The 18,969-nt window shown below is 34.5% G+C and overlaps 1 protein-coding gene across 6 annotated transcripts in view; it reads left to right on the top strand.

The window, feature by feature from the left end:
* Positions 1–16,880, top strand: part of Suco (SUN domain containing ossification factor) — a 59,220-nt gene extending 42,340 nt beyond the window's left edge. For 4 of the 6 annotated variants that reach the window (XM_075988397.1, XM_075988394.1, XM_075988396.1 and 1 more), the window contains 7 exons: positions 356–1,513; positions 2,599–2,686; positions 5,117–5,221; positions 6,098–6,252; positions 6,683–6,774; positions 13,281–13,336; positions 14,933–16,880. In XM_075988397.1, coding sequence (XP_075844512.1) covers positions 356–1,513; positions 2,599–2,686; positions 5,117–5,221; positions 6,098–6,252; positions 6,683–6,774; positions 13,281–13,336; positions 14,933–15,376 — 2,098 coding nt within the window. In that variant the 3' untranslated portion in view covers positions 15,377–16,880. Of the gene's footprint in view, positions 1–355; positions 1,514–2,598; positions 2,687–5,116; positions 5,222–6,097; positions 6,253–6,682; positions 6,775–7,063; positions 7,162–13,280; positions 13,337–14,932 lie in introns of those variants that run through there. The other 2 variants (XM_075988400.1, XM_075988398.1) reach the window with 2 other exon arrangements.
* Positions 16,881–18,969: the final 2,089 nt, after the last annotated feature.

The raw sequence follows: 18,969 nt of genomic DNA, 5'->3' as shown, positions 1-18,969 counted from the left end.
GGTGGTAAGGCATGTAAAGAGTAAGTGTGTTATGGAAAGGCACACTGTATCTGCAGGCAAGAGAATTATTCACTTATTTAGAGTCAAACATTAAAAGGACGCAAATTTGATGTGGTAAAATACAGTGGTTTGAGCTACCTGGTTACATGGTAAGTGGATTTTGTGTTGCCATTTCTGACATATACATTTTTTTAAATATAATGAAAAAAATATTTTATAAGGAAAGCTCAGTTCAACTTTGTACTCACCATTACTTCTGTAATCCCAGTCTTTATGTTGTGCTAAGACATTTTCCTTAAGCTTATTTTAACATTAGATTTCTAAGTGATATGTAATTATATCTATGTGTTTCTAGATATGTAACCAATGAAGTCCATACACAGGACACAGAACCATCAACCTCAGATACTCCAAAAGAAAGTCCTATTGTCCAGCTGGTTCAGGAGGAAGAAGAGGAAGCAAGTCCATCCACGGTGACCCTTTTGGGCAGCGGGGAACAAGAGGATGAGTCATCCTCCTGGTTTGAATCTGAGACACAAATACTTTGTAGTGAACTGACGTCAATCTGTTGCATTTCTAGTTTTTCGGAGTACATTTATAAATGGTGCTCATTTAGAATTGCTCTGTATCGACAACGCAGCAGGACTGTTATGAGTAAAGGAAAAGATTTTGTGCCAGTTCAGCCATCGTTACTACTTCCAGTTGAATCAGTAGAGGTTTCAGTATTGCAGCCTTCCAGTGGAGATGTGGACAATGAGAACATGGAAAGAGAAGCTGAAACTGTTGTTCTTGATGACTTAAGTAGTGTGCACCAAAGTGATTTGATAAATCACACAGTGGATGCAATTGAAATTGAACCAAGCCATCCTCAAACTCTTTCTCAGTCTCTTCTCTTAGATATTACTCCAGAAATCAATTCACAGTCTAAAGTAGAAGGATCTGAGTCTGTTAAATATGAGGGAGGACATACACCATTACAAGTAATGCCCCAAGAGAGTTCTGTTGAGTCTGATGATGAAACGGAAAAAAAGCCTGAGAGCTTTAGTTCTGTAGAGAAGCCTTCTGTTATTTATGAAACAAGTAAAGTTAATGAGGTAGTGGACAGTACTGTGAAAGAAGACATATCCTCCACAGAAGTTGTCATCAGGGTCTCTGAAACAATACCGCTACCTATAAGCACAGCCACTGTGCCAGACACTGAAGACGGGGAAGCCAAAATGAGTATAGCTGATACACCAAAGCAAATAGTGACTGCGGTTATGGACCCTTCATTGCCTGAAGGAAAAGAGGACGATCAATCTCCAGAAGATGCCCTTTTAAGAGGGTTACAAAGGACAGCTACAGATTTCTATGCTGAATTACAAAATTCTACAGATCTGGGATATGGTAATGGGAATCTCGTACATGGATCAAATCAGAAGGAGTCAGTATTTATGAGACTTAATAATCGTATTAAAGCCTTAGAAGTTAACATGTCTCTCAGTGGTCGCTATCTGGAGGAGCTTAGTCAAAGGTAAGCTTTCTTATACATGAGCACAACCCATTTCACATGGTAAGTTTGATAGCTGAATAAGATCTACAAAGACATTTTTATGGTAATGTAATAAGGATGATTTTAACTGGAAAAAGAGAACAAGCCACTTGGATGGTGTTCAAAGTTTTTCCAGAATTGTTATCTGTTTTGTTTTTATAAGTTCTTAGTGACATGCTGCTATTGTTATTAGGCTAAAGCATTTTCTATATCACGCTTTCTCCTTTATAATTTTTGTGTTCTTACTGTGTCGCTGAGATTAGTCTTGAGCTCTTAGACTTACGTGATCTTATCAACCTCTTGATTAACTGCGACTGTAGGTGTGTGCTGGCGTATTCAGCATCACTTTCTTCTTCTGTTGCTTGACTTTAGCAGTTTTTACCGATTGCCAGAGAGAACATGGGAAAAGTACCTTAAAGGGCTTGTAGTACATCTGGGTCAGGTATTTAAGAGTTTAGATGTATAAAGATAAGGAAAAATCAAACGGATTTCAGCATTCATATATGCAGACAAAATATGCAGCATTTACAATCAATACATCTTTTATGCAGATCACAAAATCAGTTCCTTTGTCATAATTTATATCCTTTATTCCTTAGTGTCAGTGCACTTACACAGTGATTAAGACTCCAGGCACAATCTTCTTGTCTTTATACCTGTATTCTGTTTCATATTCCGCAAATGTCCAATATCTGTCCTAGAATTTCTTTCCCTTACATTTGCCATCACTTGGGCACCAAATATCTAAAGTTCTCGACATACCACTTTTTCTTATCCCTCTTAATTTGAAATGCTCCTAATGAGATGTCAGTAAAATATGAGAAAAGATATTTTTTCCTGGTCTTTCCTCACTGTACTTCATCCCAAAGGAATCATACTAATTTTTTATAGCAATGAGAATAGACTTGATGTTCAGGATCTATTGGTTAATACCTTTTGTATGTGTTACTGTGTTTCACAGTCCTGAATAAGTCATTTTAAGAAAAGTGAATTGTCCAATCTCAAAATCAGAATTATTTTTCCAGTACTTAATGATAAGTGAATTTAAAGGAATTTTTACTCTGTAGGTACCGAAAACAAATGGAAGAAATGCAGAAAGCTTTCAATAAAACAATAGTAAAGCTTCAGAATACTTCAAGAATAGCAGAAGAACAGGTTGGTTTCTTCGTTATTGTATATTTATTTTTTAGAATGTAATCTGATATGCATACATCTTTGTGGAGTGTATCGTAATTATTTTGCATGTACAATGTGTAATAGAAAATCAGAGTAATAGGTCAGTATTCTCTAGTTTCAAATGTATCATAAATTATTTTAACCAGTAGTTTTCCACTGTGCTATAGAAGAAATTCTCCTACTCTATTGTGCCCTTTAGTGAGCATCTTTTTATCTTTTCACCTTCCTGCCTATGTAGATTTACTTAATAGTTTGCATAGATGAGTAAGAATATATGGCACACGTCTTTCTGTGTGTGGTTCATTTCACTTGAAGTAATAGCCTCCATATTGATCCACATTTCTACAAGCAATTTTATAACGGAATAGTATTCCATTGTGTAAATATACCAGTGTTTTTTGTTTTTTGTCTTTTTATTCACAGAAAGTCAACTTGAGTTAATGACATATTTTATCTGTTATAAATAATTATGCCATAAATGCTGGAAATTGTTTTATCTCCTTTGGCTACATACCCAGCAGTGCATTACTAGGTGATATGGGAAGTCTGTTTTAACAGTTTGAGTAATTTCATACTATTCTCCATAATGATTCTTCTGATTTACATGTTGCTTTTGAAGTAGATACTCACTGACTTTGGTAGGATGTAAGTAGCAAAAGTTAACTTATTCACATTTTCCTCATAGCTTTGGAAGGTATCTAGCTATTCATCTAGGAAAACATTTTTTTGAACATTGAATTCATTTTGTGTATACAAACTTTCTGCAACTTTCTAAAAACTGCAGAAATGTTTTTGTGGTTGTTCTCTGTAGTACTCTGGTTCGTTACAGAAAAGAACAGCTTTATTTCTTTTTTTGATTCTTCCATCTCTTTTATGTATTTATCTCTTGGCCAATGTAGATAGTGATAACAGTATGACTGGTGATAACTTTGCACCTCTGTCTTAGGGAGAAAAATTTCAGTATTATGTGTATATCACAACCAACAAATATTATATTGAGTTTTAATCTCATAACGCCTTTATTTTCTCTTTCTTTATAAATAGTAGCTGTATCATATGTCTCAAAGACCTGTATAAGTACTTTTAATCTTAGCAAGTAGGTTGATTAGAAGTGTTAACCAGTGTAGACTTGTCTTTAGGCATTTGTAACTATCTCAGGCTAATCTGTGTATGTTGAGTTTTCAAAAGGAGTGGTTTAATAAATCAGTAATAGTATTTTAAGAAGGTAAACTATACTGGAAAGAATCAAAGGTTTGTAGAAATGAACCCTTTTGATAGTTTTATATACCCCTCTTTCCTCACACACAGTTAACACTTAAAAACTTTTTTAATCAAATTGAAAATCATAGGTCTAGAATAAAAAATGGTTATGTAGTTTCTATGAGGTCTTATGTTTGAGTTTTCAATTTCCTGGACTTACTTCTTCCTTCCCCTCCCTCCCTCCCTCCCTCCCTCCCTTCCTTCCTAGATTCATTAATAGGTTTGAAATTCTAGTACCATTTGTCTAGTATACAGTATGCATGAGAATGATAATTTAAATAAAGACATACTGATTGTAAAAGCTTCTGAATAAATATAGAGAGGTGGCTTTGGCCTTATTTTCATCTGTAGGAGTATAGCATCAATTAGATGACCACTCATAGGTATGACATCCTTGGTTGATTGTATTTTGCTGCAAAAGGAACAATTTAAAAAAAAAAAAGTTTGTTTGAGCATTTTTTTTTTTTACTGACTGTTTTACTTTTAAAAACACTTAGTGAGAGTAGCAGATATGAGACTGGTGATCCACTAGTTTATACCTATGGAAACAACATTAATTTGGACAGTAGTTCATTAGCTTCTGTTAGATGGTATTTTACATCCTGAAAGCGACAAAGTAATTCTTTTTGAAGGGAAGCTAGACCACAACCTAAGATTCTTTTTTTGTTTTGTTTTGGTTTTTTTAATTGATTTTTATTGAGCTCTATCTTTTTCTTTGCTCCCCTCCTTGCCTCTGCCCTCCCCCCTTCAATCCTCCCCCAAGGTCCCCATGCTCCCAATTTACTCTGGAGATCTTGTCTTTTCCTACTTCCCATGTAGATTAGATCTATGTAAGTCTCTTAGTGTCCTCATTGTTGTCTAAGTTCTCTGGGATTGTGATTTGTAGGCTGGTTTTTTTTGCTTTATGTTTAAAAACCACCTATAAGTGAGTACATATGATAATTGTCTTTCTGGGTCTGGGTTACCTAAGATTCTTAAAGGGTTTTATATTTTTTTAAAACTTTTAATCAAAGTTTGTGTTTACCCATTAAGATCTTTGTAAAACTACATTTTAAAAGAACTTAGTGGTTCTTCCAAATTATACATTTTACTATAATGTGGTTAATGTAAAGATGAAATATAAAGAAAAATGATAATCTTTTGTTACAGGATCAGCGACAAACTGAAGCCATCCATTTGCTACAGGCACAACTGACCAACATGACACAGCTTGTTTCAAACTTATCAGCAACTGTAGCAGAATTAAAACGGGAGGTAATTGTTCAACTGCCTCTCTTGTAAGACACTGTGCTCCTAGGAAGGTTGTCAGAGGGGCAAGCTTATAAACATGAACATGATAGTTCAAAGGTTGAACCAAACAAAGCTGTCACTTACATAGAACTTTTTCAAAACACCAAAATGCATTACTTTACTGTCTGGGAACTATACTATGACAGTCTTTTGTAAAACGTGACTTTCATTATTTGGTTTTACTTATAAGGCAGGTATGTTAATTCTGTTAGGTCTATTAAAAAAAACAATTCAGTTAATTTTTATTCTGGGCATTGGAAATCATTGCAAATCAATTATTAAGTAAAGAAATTATCTATGTCTTCTCAGTAATGCTTAACGTGTTGAAAAATTCTCATTTGGTGCCCTGTTGAAAATGATCTGTTTACGGACAAGAACAGAAACAGGAAAGGAGCTTATTAGAAGGCAATTGCAGTAACTTAGGTGAAGTTAACTTGGACCAGGATTTATAGAAGTACAAAATAGTATAAGGTTAGTTGACTTAAGTATATATTTAAAAGATAGAAAAGTGAGCCTTAATGAAGTATTAAGTATGTAAAGTTAAGGAATTGAAGTTGAGTCTGAGTTATATATAGTGAGAAAGTCAACGTGTTAGCATGCTTATCCCTGACGAAGGGAATACAAATGGAAAGACAAACTACATGTTAACAAAGCATTGTGGTGTTCATTAGATGGGAAGAAACAGCAAGAACAAACATCCAATGGTTTGTTCTTAGGCAGCATGCTCTGTATTATGGCTTAGGAGTAAATTGACTATTTAAAATTACTCATTCTCTGAATTTTAGATTCCATTGTATATCCTTTAAAGTACTTTATTATAATTATTGTTTATCTTTTTAGGTTTCAGATCGACAGAGTTACCTTGTTATGTCTTTGATTTTGTGTGTTGTCTTGGGACTGATGCTCTGTATGCAACGTTGTCGAAACACTTCTCATTTTGATGGAGATTACATTTCAAAACTCCCAAAAAGTAATCAGTATCCAAGCCCTAAAAGGTAAGATTAGCATCATAGATCACAGTTTTCTTCTTTCATCCCTTTTTCTTTTCCCCAAAGAAATGCTGAGAAGATAAAAGGACATGAAGTAATTCCTTCTTGAAATCAGAGTATTAAAAACATCCTGGTAGCAAGAGGGTCACTATAATTATATTTGGAGATAACTTCATCGAATAATCGAGAGAAACTAATAATAAATGCATGAAACCTTTGAGTCATTTTGGTTGAGAAGGGTATTCGGATGTGGGCTTCAGAGATGGAAGAGAATCCACATTGTAAGATACGACCTTACAGATATGTTCTACTCACATTAGCAATGTTAGGCTTGTTCCATGTGTTATGCAGTTCTCAGAATCCTCCATTTAAATGGGCTATACAGTAAGTTAGAGATCATATACTCATTGTATGCAATGTTTTCTTAATGTATTAGGTGTTTCTCTTCCTATGATGACATGAATTTGAAAAGAAGAACATCGTTTCCCCTCATCAGATCGAAGTCTCTGCAGTTTACTAGCAAAGAAGGTAGATTTCTGTGACTATGATATATGTGTTTATTATGTGTATATCTATGTAGTATGAAACTGGCTTCTGGCATGTATATAATGTACCTGCTGTGTTTGTGACCATCTGCAATCAAAAACTGAATCAGAGTTATCTTTGTGTTTGTGCTAGTCAAAGCCACTCTACCATTTTCATACTTTAAACCTCTTTGTTCCTTTGCAAGCCCAAAAGGTGGGAGGGGGACTTAGTTTTAAGTAGCAATGAGTAGTTTTATTTGCACATGCTCCTGTTTAGAAGTATTTCTTTTTAGAAAGGGATGTTTGAGAAAGTTCAGCAGCTATGGAAAACCTGAATGCTCAATGTGCTCCCATAGCATCCTGTGCTTTTCTGCCTCCTCTTCTTGTGCAGGTAGGACCCTTTTTGTCTCTAGTTTAGGACTTTTGAGGCACTTTTATTGTCCCAGAGTTTATAATTGGGTTTCATTCAAGACATGCTAATATTTGGGTGAACAGATGAATACTGAATAATTATTTTTCTGTTTTATTTTCTTTGTAACTAGTACTTAAGAAACTTAACAATTTATCCATATAGAAAAGGTAAAATAACCAGTTATTTATATATTTCATTTAGGGGTGCTTTCTGAATAACAGCTGTTCTCCCTTTCCTTAGGATTTTAGTTATTGATCAGAATGTTTCCATTGTTATGTCTTGCAAATAATCATTCCTGAGCCTGATTAGTGAAGCTTACTTAATCCACTCCATGTGCAAGCTTAGATAATTTTTACAAACTCAGTATGCCTGTGTAATCCACATCCTAATTAAAAAATGGAGTGTATTTTTAACACCTCTAAAATACTTTGTGCATTTCCCCCTCCCAGTATAGCCAGTATTTTGTTGTGAGTCACCATACTGTCTAATATAGTTCATTCATTCTAATTCTAGTACAGCATTCCACTGTACAGATGCTGCCCATTAACACATTTACCTTTGGACTGTTTTCATTTTGAGATTATTACATGTCTTTAAGTCAACACATACATGCATCTGCCAACAGAAATGGAAGTAGGAGTGCTGGATCATAGCATATGTGTCAGCTTTAGTAAATATCAACACATGGGTTTCTGAGTGTTCTATGGATGATGTCCCATCAGCTTTGAATGACTTCTTCCCAGCTTTTTCAGTTGTTCCACATTCTAGTAATCACTTAATAATTCGGGTCTTGTAGTCATTCTGATTGGTGTGCATGCATTTTGTAATTGAGCTAGATTCATGCATTTGGGAGATAAATTTGCTTTCATCAGTTCTAGTCCTATTTCACATTAAGTGAACTAATATATTTTATTATTTAAAGACAAATAGAATATGCTTTGTTCCTGATAACAGAATTGCTTCTGTTTTAAACAGTGATGTAATCTTGACGTATCCTTGCTTCTAAAGAAAGTTGAGGACAATAGGCAGGAAGGAACTGACTTTAGTCCTGATTCTGTTATTCATTTCTTTATTTTTCTTCAGTTAAAACTCTTGGAGCATTTATTTAGTCTGCCTTGAATTTTCCCATTTTGTACGTATTTTCACTTCTTAGCTTCGAAGGAAGGAACCATGTCAAATTGGTTTTTTTTAAGCAACAACATAAATGTATCATTTTAACCATGTTTTAAGTATGAAATCCAGTAATAAGTTCACATTTTTGTGAAACCGATCTTCAGAATATTTTTATCTTAGAAATCTGAAAATTGTGTCTGTTGTCTATAAATAACTCAGTGTGCCCTCTACCTGACCTAAATACTGTTGTAGTTTATGTTCCTTTTCATTTAAATACTTAAATACTCCATATTCATGGTGCTGTCTTGGTTTTTCTACACATGGTTTATTTTATATAGCATACCTTCAGGGTACATCCATGTTGTAGTATGTAATAAGATCTCCTTTTTAAAGCTGAATAATTTTTTTCAGTTTATTTATTTATTAAAGATTTCTGTCTCTTCCCCGCCACCGCCTCCCATTTCTCTCCCCACCCCCAATCAAGTCCCCCTTCCTTGTCAGCCCAAAGAGGAAAAAAAAAATTATTATGATTTTGTTCATAGTCTATACTAAAGTATTCTTACTTTTACTTCATTTGTTATTTTTTGAATAACAAGAAAAATACTAGAAAGCTTAAAAAAAATAAAGCTGAATAATTGTCTGCTTTGTGTATATACCACGTTGTCTTTCCATTTTTTTTCCCCGTTTCATTAGTGTATGCACTCATGAATGCATACATGTGAAGGGCAGAGGACAACTTTGAGAGTCAGTTCTCTCCTCTGCCATGGACTTGTGGATCCTAGAAATCAAGCTCAGGTTGTCAGCCTTGGTTCGGTTGCCTTTCTTTACCCAGTAAGCCATCTCATCAGCCTTTTGTCTTCTGATGAGGATTACTGTAGCTTTCTGATTTTGTTGTTTTAAGTGATGCTCCTTGCTATGAGCATGCCTGTACAAATACCGCTTTGACAATCCTACTGTCAGTTTGTCTGGATATATAACTGCAATGGGATAGCTAGATCATGTGACAGTATTTTTCATTTCTTTTTGGGTAATCTCCATACTTTCCATAGTTACTGTACTCTACCCAAGCAATACTGTTCCATTGTTTCCATATTCTCATACATGTTATTTTTTTGGGGGTTTTCTAATAGTAGCTTTCTAATATATGTGGGATATATTACTGTTCTTTGATTAGCATTTTTCTAATTCATTATATGTGCATATATATATATACACACACACATAAACACAAACACTTGTATATAAATGTAAGTGTCATATATTATTTAAAAATATTTTCTCCCTTTCTGCACATAGCTTTTATCCTATCCATTTTGTTTTTATTGTCAGTGTCCTAACCAGGAAATCTTTATGAAGACCTGAACCCTAAAACTTTTATGGTTTTTTTTCCCTTAGGTTTATAGGCTTAGGTCTTTATTCCACTTGGTGTTGATTTTTGTGTATGACATAATGGTCCTTTTCCCTCTGCTCAATTTGCTGACTAAATTACCCATTTCTCACTGACAGTAGTCTAAGAACCTTCTCAAAAATCACTAGACTATATGCCTCCGTACTGTGATGCCCTGTTGTTAAATGTGTATGCACTTATGACCAGTATGTCTTCTTGGAATCATTATGTAATTTTTATTTCAAGTCAAAAGTCTGCTTTGTCTCAAATGAATGTAGCTGCTTGTTATTTTGTATTTAAATTGTATTTTTTAGTGGTAATAGTTGGATCTCATTACCCGATTGACTGGCAGTCTCTGTTAATCAGTTTATTTAGACCATTGATTTTAAAGATGGTTTTGACTTAGTTAGAACATTACCATATTATTGTTTTCCATTTAAGTTTGTTTGTCTTTTTGTCCTCTATATTATTTCTACTCTTTTTGGTTATAATTGAACATTGTGCCTGATTCTTTTTGTTAGCAGATCCAGCATAATTCTTCATAGAGTTACTTTAATGATTGCTTGTTTACAGTATACATTTACAACTAACCCACCTCCACTTTTCAAATAAAGCCATACCCTTTCACAGGTATGGTGATAACACCAAAGTAATACTAAATCCTGCCTCCTATCACTTGCATTATTATCATTCATTCCATTTATACATATACATACTTACACACACACAAAATCATATTGGTATTAATTTTAACATAATTATCTGTTAACCATGAGTTTTTCTTCTTATTTCATTCTAAACTATTACTATTTCTTGCAAAGCAGGTCTGTGGGTTCCTTCAATTTTGCTTATGAAGGTCTGTTTTTTCTCTTGTGAAGAATGCATAAGCAAGATAAGAACCACATCTGATTTTTTTCCTCAAAAAACAGAATTTCATTATTTCACATCTTACTGTTTCAGGTGTTGCTTCTCTTCCTTCCTTCCTTCCTTCCTTCCTTCCTTCCTTCCTTCCTTCCTTTCTTTCTTTCTTTCTTTCTTTATCTTCTTAATAAGCTTCTCTTTCATCCTGTTGAGATATGCCATAGTTAGAGACCATAGGCTTCCTTTTTAATTAGTAGAGTTACATGGGCATGCAATTTTTTTGGTAAGAGTAGTTTAGGGTGTTTAGCTTAAGTTGTAGTGATGAATTTTTCTGGTACTGTTAAATCACAATTCCAAGAATGTGACCATTTTCTAAGTATGCATTAGCACACATTTAGAACATTAGGTGTTGTGGTGGCTTAGTGTACTCTCCATCATCATCATTGTAAGGAGGCTTTTTCTTAGTATGCAGTGGATATTTAGTTCCCTATTATAACACTTAGGTTGAAAATTGTTCATAGTCATTGTTCTTTATAGGTCATTTCAGAAAGGTACAAGTATTTCCTGTCGAAAGGAACATCTCTACCTCTTTCTGAACCAATATAATGATCTTATTTATTAACAAGCAAGTCCCTGTTTATTATGCTGTTTTGTTTTACATTAGTTCTAGTTTTTCTGCTTAATTCTAACTCATGACATTAAATTTCGTATTGTTTATTGAAATTTGCCTGCGTATTTCATTTCATTTGTCATTAGATCTCTAATGCTCTGAAATACCTTTTCCTTTTTTTTTTTTAAAGACTGGATGTCTCTATGTCGTTCTGGCTATAAGGTCTGCCTGCTACCACACTCCTTAAACTACTATTTTAATTTTTCTTTAATCCTATGTTAGATTTGTCGAGCTCTTTAGATCTCTACATAGATATTTTTTGAGTAATGGAAAATTATCAGCTATGGTTTTTCCCCCTACATAATTACTTATTCCTCAGTGTCTTAAGTCTCCAATTTCATTAATGTATTAATCCATCCCTCTGTATTCTTTTTATTTTGTAAATTTTGTCATTTTTATTTTTAAGATTTATTTTACAATGAAGTATGTGTGGCTGTATGACTGCAAATGCAGTGCCCTTGGAGGCCAGTTGATCCCCAGAGTGTGAGCTTCTGACATGGGTGCTTAACCAAACTCAGTCCTCTACAAGAGTAGTACATGCTCATAATCCAGCCCCTTTTTGCTTCCTTATGATACATTTTTCATGATTATTTTTTTTCCTAATCCATTTTTTAAGTTACACAGTCTACAGCTATATCTAATCTGTTACTAAATTCATCCACTGAGTTTTAAATTTTATTTACCACATTGTCTATTCCAAGAAATCTTTGTGTTTTGTTAAAAAGCCTTGTTTGAGTTTCTTGGTGTGTGTGTATGTGTTTCTTGAGATACTTTCCAGCTTTTTAATATTTAGATACATTTAAGTACAATGTCTTTATAGCCCACATTTGAAATCAGGCACATTTACGGTGGTATGGGCTTTAGATTATACTAGTCTGTGGTCATCCTGGTATCCTAAATATTTGCAAATCTTCATTTATTTGTGTTTATAGGCCCTTGCTTACAGTGTACTATGTCTTTGTGTGCTTGTTCATTTTTGTGCGCTTTTCCACTTTGAAAATTATTTGTAGGTCTAATCTAAGAATTAGGTTGTGGTGTCCTTGGCAGGTATTCAGTGGTGTTAGCTTTGTTTTTTTTTCCTTTTCCCACCACATTTGTTTACAGTGTGGAAGTCAGTCTAACAACAGGATTCCTAGAGGAAGGCATTGTGATGTTTTTAAAAAGTAACTGGCGATTAATGACTTTGATAGGGATGGCTATTTAGAGGAATATTTGTATGCTTTGATGTTTTTAATGGCTTTTTTAAGAGTCTTTGAGGAATAATAATAATGCAAGTTGTCACTGATTGGATCATGTTATTAATATGTTTCAAGTATGTGTAACTTAATGATAAATTTGCTGTTTACTAAATTAGTCTGTGTCAGACTGTGAGTTGTTGAGTAGGGCTAAAGTTCCATAGCTCTGATGAGAGGTTTGTTGTAGGGAGGGATAGGAGTGTCCCGAGTAACAGAATTGTTTAAACAAAGAGATAAATCATCTAATGTACTCATCATGTCAGAATGTTTTTTCAGGAGTATGTGGTCACATATACTACATGTTCAAACTGTTACTGTATTTTAGAGTTAATAATTTTAATCAGAGCTATAAAAGGTTAGAAAAAAGCATTCCCGAATTTCTCTTTATATTCTTCTAATTGGCATCTATATGTGATTCCAAATGCTTGATGTATATTATTAATACATCTTTCTGACTCCATCTTTTAGGAATTACCTGTAGGCTTTGTATTGGCTTGCCCAGTAATGCTATTGTTTTCATCATGTGGGGAATGGATCTCGTTCAAGAAAGGGACCCTTCCTGTATCAATTGATGACTGTTAATTTGGAATATAAAATGGAAAATTCTTGAATGTTGGTTGTCTTCAGGGTTGATGACCAGCCTTCAAATAACTGACCAAATTCAGGGCCCACCTTACCCATTCTGGCTTACTAATTTTCAACCTAGGAATATGGTTATCCTGTCCTGATACCAGTCATCCATTTCATTAATAAAATAATCACTCATGCTGTTTTTGGTGTTTAGTCATAGCATAATATACTTTTCATTTTACACCCCCTTTCTTACTTACAGTAGACCCAAATGATTTGTACATCGTAGAACCCCTCAAGTTCTCTCCAGAGAAAAAGGTAATACTCGTTTTCTTTTGAAGTCTTTTGTAAGCTGTGTTGTTAGTAAATAAAAGACAGATACTGAAAATGTTAATATTTATTCCTTGGCATAATGTTTATTTTAATTTTAATTTTTCCTTTTTAGTTGTTTTGGGCGATTTTGTTGTTTTTACATTTATTTAAGGTGTGAAGGCCAGATGATGATAACTTGGAGAAGTCAGTTCTCCACCCTGTGAGTTATCAGCAACCAGTGACTTTACCTGCTAAGCCATCTTGCTGGCCCTGCTTTTTGTTTTTGTTTTCTGTTTTTTGGGTTTTTTTTTTTTGAGAAAAGTTCTCACTCACACTGTATTTTCTTGGACTATAATATGTAGCCCTGGCTGGCACCCACCTCCCTGCAGTCCTCCTGCCTCTATCCCTCCTGCAAGGGCTGAGTAATTGATGTGAGTGAGACATCATACTCAACCATAATGTTAATTTCTTTTTTTTTCCCCCCTTGGTTTTGTTTGTTTAAGATAAAGTTTTATGTATCACAGGATGGCCTCAAACTTGTTACGTGTCTGAGAATGACTCATTCTCTATCTGCACCTTTGAGTTCATATGCTAAGTTACAGACATGCATCACCATATTTTATGCAGTATTCGGGATCAAACCTGGAGTTTCATTCCTATTGTACAAGCACTTTACTAACTGAATTGTCTTCTCAGTTCCCATACATTCGTTTTCAGGTATAAATAATATCTAGAGAGGTCATCAAACTGTAGCCTATTTTCTACATTATAGGAGTCAATAAGTATTTTCTCATTTTTAAAAGATTACAAAGTAAAAATCAAGAATACATTAATGAGACGTTTAAGAGGCCTGTGATGCCTAAATTATTATTATCCAACCATTTAGAGAAGAAAAGTGCTGATCCTTAGGTGAAAGTCATTATTTACTGAGCTTCTGATGCATGCCAGGCACAGTGCAAGCACTATTCTGTAATCCTCTCAACAGCCCGTCACTGCTGACAACCCCATCTTAAAAGTTTGAGACTGGTTTACTTGGATGTCTCATTAGATAGTAGGCAATCTTTACGGTCTTGAGATTTTTCCACCTTGGCTATAAAGCCTGATTTTCTTTTTAACCTCTCAAATTACATAACATTTGATTAGCAATAATTGACTGTAGATAATAGAATTTCTAATTAGTGTGAAGTAGGTTACAGTTTGATTCTGGCTTTGATACTCTGTTTTGTAACTTAGGCAGGGAGCCACATCTCTAAAGCTTGATTTTTTTCATGTAGGAGCCAAAAACAAATCTTTCAAGGTTAACATATAAAATATACAAGGGAGTAACTTGTGTACCATCTGACACATAGAGGTATTCAGATGTCAGTTGTCTCTAAGTCTGTATGCATAAGTGACTGACTATAAGCTGTTGGAACTTTGAATTGAAGTAGCATTTACAAACTGGGATGTCAGTGATTCCATCTGTTCACAACAGAAGAGTGGTGTGTGTGTGTATGTGTAAAACACTGCTTTACTTCTCATAGGCAGTAGTACTTTCCTCTTTTATATCTCATATCTAATAAGAAGGAGTAATTTCTGTGCTTTCTTTTATTTCTGTTATAGAAGAAACGTTGCAAGTACAAAATGGAAAAAATTGAGACGATAAAGCCTGCAGATCCATTGCACTCTATAGCCAATGGAGACATAAAAGGAAGAAAGCCCTTTACGAACCAGAGAGATTTTTCTAATATGGGAGAAGTTTATCACTCTTCTTACAAGGGCCCTCCATCTGAGGGAAGCTCAGAAACTTCATCACAGTCAGAAGAGTCCTATTTTTGTGGCATTTCAGCTTGTACAAGTCTGTGCAATGGACAGACCCAAAAGACAAAAACTGAGAAGAGGGCTTTAAAACGAAGGCGGTCTAAAGTCCAAGACCAAGGAAAATTAATAAAAGCTCTTATACAGACTAAGTCGGGATCATTGCCGAGCCTGCATGACATAATCAAAGGAAACAAGGAGATCACCGTAGGAGCATTTGGTGTTACTGCAGTCTCGGGACATATCTAAAAGGAACTGGACATTTGTACTGAAGACTTTTTTCGTTCTTTGGAGAACAGCCTGTGGTATTTGAAGGGTTTAGGGGAGGGGTAAAATATTGGGGAAAGTATTAAAAAATTATGGTTTTTTGCCTTTTTAGAAAGGAAACAGGATTGTGTCAATCTTGGCTGATGAACTACATACAGTTTTACAAGACTGATCTCTCCTTATAAAGATGATAGACATTTTATAAAGATGTTTTTTCACAGATAATTACTGGGACAAAAGTTAATTTGGAAGCCCAGTTCTTTGGGTGGGATAGGAATGAAAGCCTAAACCTCTTCCTTCAGCTTGGTTCCTATTTCTTGCACCTTCCCATATTTATGTGCCTTTGTCTATTTATAATGCCACTGGAAGAGGAGGGAGGATTTTTTTGTCATTTGATTTGTTTTGTAACTTTATTAGGTTTTTGAAGCTGCAAACACTACAAGGCTTTAAGGTGGTCCGTGCCTGAAGCTCAGCAGTGTGGGTCATTTGCATAAAGATCCTAAAGACTTGCCAACTTAGAGTTGCTCAGCAGTCTCACTGGAAATAAACACCTTCTGAAATTTTCTTAAATCCTTTTCCATAAAAGGTGATGATTCATCCTTGCTTTCATTGAATTTAGTTGAATTGGGTTATTTGTTTTCCTGAGTTATTAACTCAGTGAAATGGTAAAATATTTTCTTGGAAATGACAGATACCAGAAAACAAATTTATTATAAATTCACCTTTCAACACACTTAACTACTTGTGATGATTTTTTTTACATTGCATTCTGAATGTTCACAGCAAACACTAATCCTCCAGATGTTCACATCACCAAGACCAGGTTTCCCATGGCCCAGTCACTGCCATTGTACATAGTCACAGAAGCAGCCAGTGAGTGTGTCAGGCCTTACTCAGTTAAATTGGTTAAGTCTAACAGGATTATGATTCCTTGATGTTTGCTTTTGTTAGCTACAATGTGCAGATATATATGTGTGAGGTGTCAACGTCTGTCTCTGTTGGTCCCTTTTTCCCTTAAGAAATTGGCAGTGTCTGAGTAAATTGGTTTCTTGATGTGCGATTGTACAGAGATGAATGAAAGTGAAATGTGTTTCTGAGAGAATTGACCATTTTGTGTTGTAAAATTAAGTTATAACTTATTGAGCACTTTCGTTAATAATTGTTTTTAAATTTGTCTAGTACCTTTCTTGGTATTGTTTGTAATGTGATTTATTTAAAGCCTTTTTTTGTTTAAGTTGCTGCTTTAGGTTAACAGTATGTTTTAGGAGATGAACCCCCTCCCCCCTTCCCGTCTGCACAATTAGCTATTCAAAGCAACAGGACCTGAAGGTACAGCAGGTCCTTGAAATCCAGATGAGAGCCAAGCTAGAGTGGTAAGTCACACTGTTGTGTGTTGTGAAGAGGGTTTTAAATATGTAACTACAAAGCTGTAGTACCACTAGAAACTGTGAATTTCCAAATAAATCTGAACACTCGTCTTTATTAATTATTGACTCTTCTGTCCTTTAAAAGGTTGCACACATTTATTTATCACTCATAGATTTAAGCTGGTCTTTGTTTTCGTTTGCCATCTTTCAGGCTCACATTTCAGGCAACCATAATGTACACTTTCACTTAAACATTATGTTCCCTAATAATCATAGTTCACCTTTTCAAACACTAAAATTATGGTTCTAATAATAAGATGCATTATCTACCCAGAGAATTAAAATTTTAGTCTGCATTTTCTTTCTCTTTCAGAGTATTACTACACATAAGAGGGAAAACAGCAATAACCCAAGTCTTTAATAAGTGGAGATTATTGCCAGCAGCAGATTTGTGTCTGGTAAAAAGCAGCAATCAAAATCCAAGGGTTGTAAAATCCTAGCATCTTAAATTACTGCTCGATTTTTGAAGTATTTGTAGCACTTTTGGATTTTAAATTTTGGAACTGAGGATGCCTACCAAGCATATATAATTAACAGAATCTAAAAATCTTCAAAATTAGAGACATATCTCCTGAGTGGTTTAGACAAGACATACTCAAACCCTTACGTAAATCTAAAAGATTTTCAACATTCCCTAGTAACCAACCTTATTTTATTTGTGGTGCTAGGTAAGGTATTAAACCCAAATGAAATTTACCGAACTCAAGCAAAGTCAGTTCTTTGGGTTCTTAAATATCTGTTGAGGGTTTTTTGTGCATATGATTTGAGGAATTATGTAGTTTTTACAAAGCTTGTGCAGAGGTACAACATTTTCTCCCTCGTGCTGTCTCACCTACCTCTCCCCCCAGCACATCTTCTCCCCAGCAGCATCCAAGTCCCAGTGCCTACCTTGTGTCAGTCATATGCACACAGGAGCAGGCATAAGACAGATGTAAACCTGTATTTGTTTACCTAGTCTAATCATCCAGTTTAAACCCACAGTAAATAATATAACTTAGAAATAGTTCTTTTTAAACTATATTTTATAAAATAGATACTAAGACCCTGACATGCTTTTATTCTACTGTAATCTGAAAAATTTTGAAACTATGGAAAAGTGCCATAACCCATATTTACCAGTTGGTGTTTTCCGTTTTCTTGGTTTATATATGTATGTCTGTGCATATATATATATATATATATATACATATATGGACATAGATGCAGTGTATATTATGGGTATATGGTATGTGTGTATATTTAAGACATTTGGTAGATGTGCTGGGACATATTGGTACATCATAACCCTTCATGTTGGATAACTTCGTGTGTTTTCTAGAATAAAGATATTCATTTTACATGACCATATTATTCAGGATTCTCTAGAGTAACAGAATTTATCAGATGAGTTTTTATATTTAAAAAGGAATTTCTTAGAATGATTGACAGGTTGTGGTCCAGCTAATCCAACAATGATTGCCTATGAACAGAAGAAGTTCAAGAATACAATAGTTCTTCAGTCCATGAAGCTGAATGTCTCAGCTGGTTTTCAGTATATGCTGGAATCCTGAAGAGGATTCTCTAATGCCAGTGAAGGAATGGACTTGTTAGCAAGGCAAACAAAAACGAAAAAAGGCAAAGCAAAAGATTCCTTATATTCCAGAAGAAGGCATGACCCAGGTTAGACGTGAGTCTTCCTACCTCCAAAGATTTAAGATATGTCTGCCCACTTCATATCAAGTAGAGTTCTCTCACAGGTATGCTCCTCCATTTTTGGGTTTTAGTTAATTCCAGATGTAGTCAAGTTGACAAACAAGAATAGCCATCACAAGTCAATCCTTTGACAGTTTGGCATACAATCATATATCCTTGTGATTAATTTCCAAATGAAAACAATAACAAGGTCATAATTACACCTAAATTGATATAACTATTCCACATATCATTGCATACGAATTATATATTTAACCAAGTCATAGTTACACCTAACATGATATAACTGTCTCTCATATAACCACAAATGCATTATAAATTTAAACTAGGTGTCAATGTCCATTGAGGGAACGTATTTTAGTATATAAAATATAACCATTGGTATTCTTGTAATTGACGTTACATCACATGATAAGGAAAGAAAACACAAATATCTGTACCAATGCATTCTTAATA

Source organism: Microtus pennsylvanicus, chromosome 10 (genome assembly GCF_037038515.1).
Source record: "Microtus pennsylvanicus isolate mMicPen1 chromosome 10, mMicPen1.hap1, whole genome shotgun sequence".
Taxonomy (NCBI): Eukaryota; Metazoa; Chordata; class Mammalia; order Rodentia; family Cricetidae; genus Microtus; species Microtus pennsylvanicus.
This window is presented reverse-complemented; position numbering and strand designations above follow the sequence as displayed.